At 31.9% G+C, this 13,016-nt stretch overlaps 1 protein-coding gene across 3 annotated transcripts in view; it reads left to right on the forward strand.

The window, feature by feature from the left end:
* Positions 1-3,525: 3,525 nt before the first annotated feature.
* The window catches only part of sls (sallimus), a 173,818-nt gene continuing 164,327 nt past the window's right edge, over positions 3,526-13,016 (forward strand). For all 3 annotated transcript variants that reach the window (XM_075303986.1, XM_075303989.1, XM_075303987.1), the window contains exons 1-2: positions 3,526-3,749; positions 5,011-5,546. In XM_075303986.1, coding sequence (XP_075160101.1) covers positions 5,375-5,546 — 172 coding nt within the window. In that variant the 5' untranslated portion in view covers positions 3,526-3,749; positions 5,011-5,374. The remainder of the gene's footprint in view (positions 3,750-5,010; positions 5,547-13,016) is intronic.

The following is a 13,016-nucleotide window of genomic DNA, read 5'->3' on the forward strand; positions in this document are numbered from 1 at the left end:
GATACTCACCGTTTTCGGTACATCTCTTTATGACCCGAAAATACCTCTAGATTTCCAATTTCAGGCAAATGGGATAAAAACTTCGGATTCTAGAAGCCCAAGAAGTAAAATCGGGAAATCGGTCTATATGGGGGCTATACCAAAATTTGGACCGATACTCACCATTTTCGGAACACCTCTTTATGGTCATAAAATACCTCTAGATTTCCAATTTCAGACAAATTGGATAAAAACTACGGTTTCTATAAGCCCAAGACCCCAAATCGGGAGGTCGTTTTATATGGGGACCATAGCAAAACATGGACCGATAGTCACAATTTTTGGCACACGTATTTGTGGTCCTACAATACCTCTAGATTTCCAATGTCAGGTAAATTAAATAAAAACTGCGGGTTCTAGAAGCCCAAGAAGTAAAATCGGGAGATCGGTCTATATGGGGGCTATACCAAAGCATGGACCGACACTCACCATTTTTGGCACACCTCTTTATGGTAATAAAATACCTCTAGATTTCAAATTTCAGGCAAATTATATAAAAACTACGATTTCTATAAGCCCAAGACCCCAAATCGGGAGGTCGAATTATATGGGGACTATATCAACACCTAAACCGATATAGCCCATCTTCGAACTTGACCTGCCTGCAGACAAAAGACGAGTTTTTGCAAAATTTCAGCACGATTGGTTCATTATTGAAGACTGTAGCGTGATTACAACAGACAGACAGACAGACGGACAGACGGACATCGTTATATCGTCTTAGAATTTCTCCCTGATCAAGAATATATATACTTTATATAGTCGGAAATCGATATTTCGATGTGTTACAAACGGAATGACAAACTTATTATACCCCGTCACCATTCTATGGTGGTGGGTATAAAAAGTGACAGCCAATCCATGTAAAATTCATTAACATCTGTCTTCGAACACTTGTATGTAATGAAAAACTAGATATAATTTTTATTCCAATCAATTCGAAACTTAACACATATACATATGTAACATACTTTAAGTGAGAATAATTCCCTATTGATTTTGGAAGAATTTAAGTCTACCAAATCCTTATATACACCGAAAAAAATCACATCGTTAATTTTACGAAGAATTCTTCATTAACCATTCTTCGTGAATTCTTCATTAAAACAACGAAATTTTCATTCATTTTCGTAAATTTTACGAAGAACATTTTACGTATATACGAAACATCCTACATTAACTTTTCTTAGTAAAAAGTTCGTACTTTTAACGAAACTTTCTTCAAATTTCATGACTTTTATGAAGAGGTTTTTACGAATTTATGAATATTTTACGAAACATTCTGCGTTAAAATTTCTTCATAAAAAGTATGAAGTTGCAAAATTTCCGTTCGCGACATAAAATTGTCTTTGATAATGTGCTTGAGTGCATTCCTTTATTCAATTTTTTAATGCATGTCTATGCTACTTCTCATTTGGGTGACAGCATGCTATGAATAAATTGAAGAAGCCAAACTAAAAGTTATTAAAAAAAAAAAAAAAAACACAAGTATATACGGCCGTAAGTTCGACCAGGCCGAATCTTATGTACCCTCCACCATGGATTGCATAGAAACTTGTACTAAAGACGGTCATCCACAATCGAACTCTTGCCGATGACAAGGTATCTTAAAACTTCTTAACACCGTCTTCTCAATTGTAAGTTAGTCCATACGGGGTATACATTTTAAACAAAAAGAGGCCGATTAAATACGTATATAATTCAGTTTGACAAAAATTTATATGGAAATAAAATTTAGACAAAATTTTCTATAGAAATAAAATCTGGAGAAAAATTTTGTATAGTAATAACATTTTTACAAAATTTTTTATAGTAATAAAATTTTGACAAAATTTTCTATAGTAATAAAATTTTGACAAAATTTTCTATAGAAATAAAATTTTCGTAGATTATTTTTGGGGATCGGCTATATATAACTATAGACCGATATAGACCAATTGTGGCTTGGTTGTTAGCGGCCATATACCAGCGGATCGGGTGAATTTTGCTCTTATATGGGGGCTATATATAATTGTGAACCTATGTGGACCAATTTTTCATGGATGTTAGAGACCATATACTAAAACCACGTTCCATATTTGGAACGGATCGGATGAATTTTGCTCCTCCTAGAGGCTCCGGAGGTCAAATAGGGAAAACGGTTTACATGGGGGCTATACATAATTATGGACCAATATGGACCAATTCTGACACGGTTGTTAGAGACCATATACCAACATCGTGTACCAAATTTCAGGCGGATCGGATGAAATTTGTTTCTCTTTGAGGCTCCGCAAGCCAAATCTGGGGATCTGTTTATATGGGGGCTATATATAATTATGGACCGATGTGGACCAATTTTTGCATGGTTTTTAGAGACCATATACCAACACCATGTACAAAATTTCAGCCGGATCGGATGAAATTTGCTTCTCTTTGAGGCTCCGCATGCCAAATCTGGGAGTCGGTTTATATGGGGGCTATATATAATTATGGGCCGATGTGGGCCAAATTTTGCATGGTTGGTAGAGATAATATACCAACACCATGTACCAAATTTCAGCCGGATCGGATGAAATATGCTTCTCGTGGAGGCTCCGCAAGCCAAATCTGAGGGTCCGTTTATATGGGGGCTATACGTAAAAGTGGACCGATATGGCCCAATTGCAATACCATCCGACTTACATCGATAACAACTACTTGTGCCAAGTTTTAAGTCGATAGCTTGTTTCGTTCGGAAGATAGCGTGATTTCAACAGACAGACGGACGGACATGCTTAGATCGACTCAGAATTTCACCACGACCCAGAATATATATACTTTATGGGCTCTTAGAGCAATATTTCGATGTGTTACAAACGGAATGACAAAGTTAATATACCCCCATCCTATGGTTGAGGGTATACCAAATTATAAAGCTCAAAATTTTCTATATTTTTTTAATAACAAAAAAATAAAAGTCTTCATTATTATTGAACAAATTTTAACACATTTAAAATCTGAAATTGTGGGCCATTTTTGTAGTATTGTATTGCCAGATTTCTGTCTTCAAAAATGTTTCTCAACAAATATAGCAGATGTTTTTTTTTTATAATTTGATAATTTTTTATAATTTAATCCATAGGCAAAGAAGCAAGAAGTACGTTCACTATTAAATTTAGGGTTTGCGTACTTGATACTAGGACACGTTACTGACATATATAGTTTTCCCTTATTTTCCCGACCTTTTACACGATCATCGTTTTCGCTCCATCTGCTCATCCCGAACTTAGCGGAGAGATTTTTCATTAGGCCATTTAATTTCGCCACACAGACACTAGGTGATGGGAGAAAAATTCAAAAATATCCCGACAATAGCATATACGAACCACTGGGTGTACGTATGTAGTTGAGATGATGCTCTCTTGCCACAGACAAACGAAGTATATGTGCTATGACTGTGCTCTATGCTGAGCTATATGAATGTTGGCTAAAGATTTTTGTGGCATTCTTCGCTCGCACCTCAAAAACGATCGACGTCTTGGTTTCAGTCTCGGGGATTATGACTTGAACCAATTCACAATAGAAAGAACAAAATTTCAAATACATATAGAATATTTTGTTAAATATATATATTTAAAGAAAAATATATATGTAAAAGAAAGTTTAAAGTATACATAGAGTTTTTTTTACAACAACGAAGTTATAAATTTAGTGAAAACGATTTAAAGCAAATAAAGGATATCATTAGAGTAAGAAAAAAGAAAATGAAATTCAAAAATTTAATTTTTGTTTCGTAACAACTGATGAAGAAATGATCGGACCAACTGAACTGCAAAGAAATTTTCGCTGAAATTCTAAAAAAAGACTTGTGGTATACACATATAAAATGATATATATGAATGAACCAAAAGAATTTGAAATTGAAAATAACGTATAAGCTCCTTTTTCCGGTATAGTGAGCAAATTTATAAAAACGGTTACGGATTATCGGGAAACGGTTAAATTAAATAATAATAAAAATAAAGAAGTTTCAAATAATACCAAAAAAAAATTCACTGAATGACCTTTCCAGAAACACAAAGTGCAATTTTTTTAGTTTTTTTTTTTCTTTTCATAGAGAAGCAACATTGTTCACATTAGGTTAATGCTAAACCAGGATTAGGCATGGCCTAATGTGAATAATGAAGACTACTGCAAGAAGTTTCCTCTATATAAAATCATATATGTATATCTGGGTATACATATACATCATGTGTATAGAAATGACAAAATCTCTTTAAAATAAAATCATGATTCACAAGTGTTAATCATAAAAAATCGAAAATTATATGCAAAAGAATTTTCCACAAACAAATAAAATCTATCTATTATTTAAATATCATAATAATAATAATGGGGATGGATCATCACACTCATCACCCAAGAATATCGTGCACAAAATAAAATTCTCAACTAATGAAAAGAAGAAAACGAAAAAAAAAAAAGAATTTTCTGAAATAAAAATAGATTTTGAAAAATAAGAAGAGACCACCAACCAGCCAATGGTACCACCATACTACAGACATCCTAGCAAGCTTATTATGACTCTGTATATGTGTGGCGAAGTGTATGTGACTGTGGTGTTATAGTGCGCTCGGAAAATACATATTTCCCCCCATTGAAAAGAGACAGCGAATGCAAAAAGTCCAAGCAATGGAATGGGACAGGCAAAGAACAAAATTTCTAATTTTTTATTTAAAAATAGACTATGTGTAGGAACCAGCAAGAAAAAAAAACACCCAAAATTTATGTGAAAATAAGAAAATTATTAAAGAAGAACCTATCACGAAAAAGCACGAGTAAAAAAAACTGAATAAATCTAGAAAGTTCCGAAAGTAAACAATAGAAAGAAAAAAGAATTTTAAATGAGTTAAACGATAAAATAAAAGTGTTTTGCTATTTAATTCCCTTTTCCCTTTATATTTTATTTTTATTTTTCTTTTCCCTTTCTCTTACCTTTGTTTTCTTTAGCACTTTTAATACGAAAGCATATAATAACAAAAAATTAGAAAAGTGTGTAGCAAATTTTATAAAGCAAAAATTATATTAAACGGTCATTTATTTTGTGAAAATAAAATAAAATTCACCTTAAACAGGAATTAAATAAATAAGAATCAGAAAAGAAATAGAAATACACAAAGAAGAGAACGACCAAAGCGAAAAGTTCATCTATTTTCATTGCGCTACACACAGGAAATCAAGTGCAGTTAGTACACGCCAACAACTTGCCTCGCACACTCTCTCACACTTAGGGTGTTGCAATTTGTAAAACAACGAAAGTGTATTTTGTTCAATAACATTTTAAATGCTATATAGTGTTATATAACGATCTAAAATGCAACGACAAAATCCTTCAAATCAACAGCTGCAGCAGCAGCAACAACAACAACAGCAATTCATGCAAATCCAGCAAACGCAAACCCATCAAGAAATGCATCAGCAGCAACAAAGGATTAGCCGCACCGAACATCATGTTCAAAGGAGTCAAGTTACCACTCACCAAAGAGGTCAGTCTCAAAATGCTCTCTTTCGCTCATAAGCATTCTCATTCAGCTACAACGCCTACATATTCATGCAATACAATTAGATAAAATATTAGATAGATACAAATGTTTGCCGATCGGTGTCTACATCAATGCTCTCTCTCATATGTTTATCTTTCAAATTCTACACTCGACCGACTGGGAGATCTATAATGGAGAAATACATCTAATGGCATAATTTATACATATGTATATACAATCTCCTTATATTATTCATTGCGCCGCCGCAATAGTGTTGGTGTTGTTTTATTCTCTGCATTCATAAATTATTTTGAGTGCATCATCGCACAACACCCACATGTATACACCCACATACGCAATCACCACCAAAAATTCTTCCCTAGTCTACTCAATCGGTTTGCTCTCAAAAGGAAAGTACACATATATATGTATATTTCCTCTGAATCCATCTCTTTCACTCAGCCTATGATATGTAATACAGTGATACATATATTGATACCCATACGTATGTATACAATATGCAATATTGTTGCTTTAAATTAGTGGTAAATGGGAAGGAGATGAAATATTCGCTAGATTTATTGGGTCTTAATCAATAATTTCCAATACATAATTTATAATTTTTAAATAAGTGAAAATTGTAGAAAAGAATTTGTTAGTCATACATAAAATGCAGCTATAGTATCACTCTCAAAAACAGGAGGCTACTGAAGCCAATTTAACTTTATTTTGGTTCATGAAAATTACTATTGTTTAGTTGGAATTTCACCTATGTAAGAAAGTTTCTTTTCATTAAATATGTTTTTTTTTTTGTTTACTTCAGTATATGAAGTATTTGATGTACTTTGCAAATATTATGTCTTCGAGACATGTTATCCGATGGATATAGGAGCTATAATCTTAGTTGAAAGAATATCTATTTTTCTTCCGTTTCATTATTAGTCATAAACATAACTATACACAGAGAAAAGTAAACTACCTAAAGGCACTACATTCCAAAAATGTCCTCCCAAAAATGTTCTTTGTTTTAACTACACGGGAGTTCTTTTGATTAAATTGTTTAAATCTCGCTTCTTTCATAGTTTTAACAGAACATTTTAAACCATTTTGTTTTAACAAGGATAAAAAGAAAGTAAGTATAAATAAAATGGTACAAATTATTTAAATTATGTCGAAAAAAATTCTAAACACATTTTAGAAAAATTGCAAATTTTTGAAAATATTTGAGGTCGAACGTTTTAGACAAGCGTTAGAATCCATTAAAAATCATAAAAAAGTTTTAAAAATTATTTATTTGGCAAATTATGACACAATTTTATAATTCACATCCAAAACATTGAATTCGGACCACACGTTAAGAAGTGATGCAAATTCAGTGCAACGGCTGTTGACATCCGTGCATAAGCGTAGGAAGACCCCCCCAGAAAAATTCTAGCCCCCCCAGAATCTGAAAACCTATATACGACTTTGCATTGTGTTACCAGTTGCCGATGGCAATATGTAATTTTATTTCTTAATATTGTCATGTAATTTGTAAGTTAGTTTCTTTATTATAAGGTGAATAAAAATGTTGTGATATTTTCTCGAATAAAAAATTTTTATAAGTTTGTATGATTTTTAATGCATTATAACGCTTGTGTGAAACATTTGACGCCGAATTTCATAAATTTTCATAAATTATTAAAATATTAAAATTTTTTAGAATAGATTTAGCATTTTTGCGTTAAAGTTTGAAAATTTTTTATCATTTTATAAACTCTTACTCTTTTGTAAACAATAAAAAAATACCCATCAAAAATACGAAAATAACGAGTTATAAACATTGAATTAAAACAATTTCCTGCGTAGTTAAAATAATTAACTCCTTTATGAGAACATTTTTGGAAGTGCTTTTAAAGTTGTCTTTAGAACAACACCCAAAATTTTTGTTGGGAAAAAGTGTGGAACTACTTTTAGTTGATTTTTTATAAATTAATTGTCTAGTTATGTTGAGGTCTGTTTTATTCATTTTTATAAACTAAAACATTAATTGAACCTATAACTTCAGTCCATTAATTTTATGCTTGGGGGGGCTATAGCCCCCCCCCCAAGGGAAATTGTCTTGCTACGCTAATGCATCCGTGACATGACATGACAAGCCCATGTTAAATTCATCGCTTCTGTGCCAATTTTGCACCACTTCCGGAACCCAAAAAACATTTTCAAAAAAAAAAAATTTTTATAAGTTTGTATGATTTTTAATGCATTATAACGCTTGTGTGAAACATTTGACGTCGAATTTCATAAATTTTCATAAATTATTAAAATATTAAAATTTTTTAGAATAGATTTAGCATTTTTGCGTTAAAGTTTGAAAATTTTTTTATCATTTTATAAACTCTTACTCTTTTGTAAACAATAAAAAAATACCCATCAAAAATACGAAAATAACGGGTTATAAACATTGAATTAAAACAATTTCCTGCGTAGTTAAAATAATTAACTCCTTTATGAGAACATTTTTGGAAGTGCTTTTAAAGTTGTCTTTAGAACAACACCCAAAATTTTTGTTGGGAAAAAGTGTGGAACTACTTTTAGTTGATTTTTATACCCACCACCATAGAATGGTGACGGGGGTATAATAAGTTTGTCATTCCGTTTGTAACGCATCGAAATATCGATTTCCGACTATATAAAGTATATATATTCTTGATCAGGGAGAAATTCTAAGACGATATAACGATGTCCGTCTGTCCGTCTGTCTGTCTGTCTGTCTGTCTGTCTGTCTGTCTGTCTGTCTGTCTGTTGTAATCACGCTACAGTCTTCAATAATGAAGCAATCGTGCTGAAATTTTGCACAAACTCGTCTTTTGTCTGCAGGCAGGTCAAGTTCGAAGATGGGCTATATCGGTCCAGGTTTTGATATAGTCCCCATATAAACCGACCTCCCGATTTGGGGTCTTGGGCTTATAGAAACCGTAGTTTTTATCAAATTTGTCTGAAATTGGAAACCTAGAGGTATTTTAGGGCCATAAAGAGGTGTACCGAAAATGGTGAGTATCGGTCCATATTTTGGTATAGCCCCCATATAGACCGATTTCCCGAGTTTACTTCTTGGGCTTCTAGAATCCGAAGTTTTTATTCAATTTACCTGAAATTGGAAATCTAGAGGTATTGTAGGACCACAAATACGTGTGCCGAAAACTGTGAGTATCGGTCCATATTTTGGTATAGCCCCCATATAGACCGATCTCCCGATTTTACTTCTTGGGCTTATAGAAACCGCAGTATTTATTCAATTTACCTGAAATTGGGAATCTAGAGGTATTGTAGGACCACAAATACGTGTGCCAAAAATTGTGGGTATCGCTCCATGTTTTGGTATGGTCCCCATATAAAACGACCTCCCGATTTGGGGTCTTGGGCTTATAGAAACCGTAGTTTTTATCAAATTTGTCTGAAATTGGAAACCTAGAGGTATTTTAGGGCCATAAAGAGGTGTGCCGAAAATGGTGAGTATCGGTCCATATTTTGGTATAGCCCCCATATAGACCGATCTCCCGATTTTACTTCTTGGGCTTATAGAACCCGCAGTTTTTATTCAATTTACCTGAAATTGTAAATCTAGAGGTATTATAGGACCACAAATACGTGTGCCAAAAATTGTGTGTATCGGTCCATATTTTGGTATAGCCCCCATATAGACCGATCTCCCGATTTTACTTCTTGGGCTCATAGAAACCGCAGTATTTATTCAATTTACCTGAAATTGGGAATCTAGAGGTATTGTAGGACCACAAATACGTGTGCCAAAAATTGTGAGTATCGGTCCATGTTTTGGTATGGTCCCCATATAAAACGACCTCCCGATTTGGGTCTTGGGTTTATAGAAACCGTAGTTTTTATCCAATTTGTCTGAAATTGGAAATCTAGAGGTATTTTAGGACCATAAAGAGGTGTGCCGAAAATGGTGAGTATCGGTCCATATTTTGGTATATCCCCCATATAGACCAATTTCCCGATTTTACTTCTTGGGCTTCTAGAAACCGTAGTTTTTATCTGATTTGCCTGAAATTGTAAATATTCTGGTATTTTAGGCTCACAAAAACGTGCATCGGATTAAGTTTTTATCGGTCCATTTGGTAATGCCTCCATATAGACCGACTTCACTTCTTGAGGGTGTAGAAGGCGCACTGATCATGAAAATTTCTTGAAACTCAATGTAAAATTTCCAGATTTTACTTCTACAGATTTAAGATTTCAAATCAAGACGTTATTTTATAATTTTCTTGCACACTTACAAGAGATGTTAATGATTCCTCTAAAACTCAAACAAAAATGGTTCTTATAAATCCAGAATCTGATATAGTCCTCATAGTTGAAATCTTTAAATTTATCTTCGGGAAGTGTCCTCAAGTCCTCAAGCCCTCCTGAAATTTCAAAGGAAACCCTAATATTTGGTTCATGGTGGTGGGTATTTAAGATTCGGCCCGGCCGAACTTACTGCTGTATATACTTGTTTATAAATTAATTGTCTAGTTATGTTGAGGTCTGTTTTATTCATTTTTATAAACTAAAACATTAATTGAACCTATAACTTCAGTCTATTAATTTTATGCTTGGGGGGGCTATAGCCCCCCCCCCCCCCCAAGGGAAATTGTCTTGCTACGCTAATGCATCCGTGACATGACATGACAAGCCCATGTTAAATTCATCGCTTCTGTGCCAATTTTGCACCACTTCCGGAACCCAAAAAACATTTTCACTACTTTTTCGTGCGAAAATTGAACTAAATTGTATTCTAATTTTTGAGATTCATTAAATTAACGAAAATAACCCGACATTTTTGGATTTTTAACTACCATTTTCGAAATGCATCCTTCTCGAAAAGCAAAAATAAACTCAAAATAAAGAAAAACTCTTAGGCGCCAGAACATTTCCATTTTAACCACGCTGTAGTTCATTCTTACTATTTTTGAGAAGTGTACGAAAAACTTCCTCTGTTTTAAGTAGAATTGAACTAATTTGTATGTCATTGAATTTTACTGCCATTTAGTTATTAACAAATTTTTGCGATATACTTGGAATAAGTAAAAAATCATTGGGCTGGGGAAAATTTCTTACAAAATTTTAAAAATAAACTAAAACAAAATAAAATTGTTGCAATAAATATTATTGCATTTTACAACAGACTTTTTTCTGTGTACACACAAACAAAATGAACCCTCCAGGGCCCTAAAGCCAATTTGATTATATTTTCGTTCATGGAAATTATTATGTTTTCGTTAAAATTTCCCAATATGAGAAAGTTTCCTATACTTTAATAATATTTGCCTACGTTAGTTAAATTAATAAAAAAAAAGATAAATTTATGCAAGAAGATTTACTAAATTCGTATTCCCCACAATCATTTTTGTCGTCTTAAAGAGTGTTTTATTAAAAGCTTCCCTAGTTAATGAAGCCCGCCTAAAGGCGGGATTGGGCATTAGAGGGTTAAATATGTCCAAAAAATGTTATTGAACTTTTCTAAATGTATTTACTTATTTTTGAGATATCGGGGTTTGTAACAAAATTTACTTAAAAAATCTACAATTAACCCAACTAAATTTCATGGTGGTTGCACTTTTTTTGAGTTTTTTTACAGAAATTGATTAAAGTCTAATTAAAGGAACTCAAGCTGAATAAAAAGGAGCTAAATTATTTTTAACAAAAATTTAAGAAATTTACTTTAACCGAATGTTTAAGTATGTCTCAAAAATTGCATAAAAAGGAAAAGAGAATCTGATTAAATCGTTGTTCTAAATAATTTTTCAATTGAAATGTCTTCAATCACAAAAATGAAAAGGAGGCTAGATATCAATAGAAAATTTCATTTAATTTTTTAGTATGATTGATGTTTGATTGAAAAAACTCAATTAATTTTGTAATTGATACGATTAAAAACTTTAATTGATGTTTGTTGGAAAACTCAATTGATTTCCTAATTAAAAACGTAACTATTTTCAATCACTTTCTTAACTGACTTGGTACTCCGAGTTTGATTAAAATTTTAAGTGTAACAGTAAAATTTTTAATTAAAAATTTTAACATTTTTAATCAATGGCTTATTTGACTTTGATTAAAAAGTTAATTGCATCAATTAATTTTTTCGTATAAAAACTTTTCAATCAACTCTTTAAATGGAAATATTTCGGTGATATTTTCGTTTGTGTAAACATCAATGACCCACAAATAAGTTTAATTTTAAATAAATCAGAAAAAAATGAAAAGAATGAACTACATTGTAGTTAATAGGGTTATGATTTGACGACAATATTTGTTTTAATTTTAGTTCATTTTTGTTTTAACGAAAAGGAAAGATAAAAATTACAAAAACTGGAATACAATTTAGTTACATTTTTACACGAGGTAGTTTATGCTTCTCACAAATTAGTTTACTGTTTTTTTGCGCGGGTAATTTCTAAGAATTTATTTTATTCCTTTTATTTTAATATCACATGTTTCGATTTTCGGAATCGCAAACCGCAAAATGCTCGTTTCGCTATATTTTCTCTTCTGGCCCAATTTTTTATGTTATGGCCACCCAAAGTTGTTAATGCTGAACCGATGCAAAATTTTACCCTGTTTGAATCCTATATCATCCAGGTCTATGTCCTAAAGTTCTGGTCACAAGAAATCCACTATCCCCTCAGCTTATGATCCAACACAGAAAAATTGAACTAAAGTGTACTAAAATATTGCATGTCTTCGTAAACGTCGTAATACTAACGAATTTTATCATTAAAATTAAGCCAACGTATCAATATTTTTGGAATTTTTGATTTAATAATATATGAAACATTTCACACTATTAATAAACATTTTCATTGTCTGATTACATTTTTTCATTATATGATTGAAAAACTGTCATTGCTCAATTTTAATGAAATTTTCATTATGTGAGGGAAAATGAAATGAACTAAATGTAAAGAAAAAACTCATTGGCCCCAAATCTTAACCAGTTTTACGATTAGATGTAAAAATTTGGAAGCTTACAAAACTTTTATTGTGCTTATTTAACTTATATATACGGCCATTCTTTGGAGAATGAAATTTTCATTGGGCGGTAGAAAAATTTGAAAGAAAGGTAATTAATAAACTAAAACCAAACAAATTTTAACAAAAAAAAAAATAAAAATTTACATTTAGCATCAATTTAAAAATGAAAATTTTTTTGTGTGACATTTAGATTTTTTATAGAATTTGTAAAAAACTTATCATATCGGCACATTTGGTTGATTATTGATGATGATGTATTCGCAAGATATAGAAAGAAAAATTTATTTAAATTGAATCAATGCAATTTTTTCAATAACAAATAAAATCAAAAGAGCCAATAAAAATCTTCATTGATATTATGAAATGTTTCCTCATTTAACAGAAAGTTCATTATAACATAAAGTTGTTTTGTATTTAATAAATTGTTTCGTTGGCGAAATTTTAATAACTAATTTC

Source organism: Haematobia irritans, chromosome 4 (genome assembly GCF_050003625.1).
Source record: "Haematobia irritans isolate KBUSLIRL chromosome 4, ASM5000362v1, whole genome shotgun sequence".
Lineage (NCBI taxonomy): Eukaryota > Metazoa > Arthropoda > Insecta > Diptera > Muscidae > Haematobia > Haematobia irritans.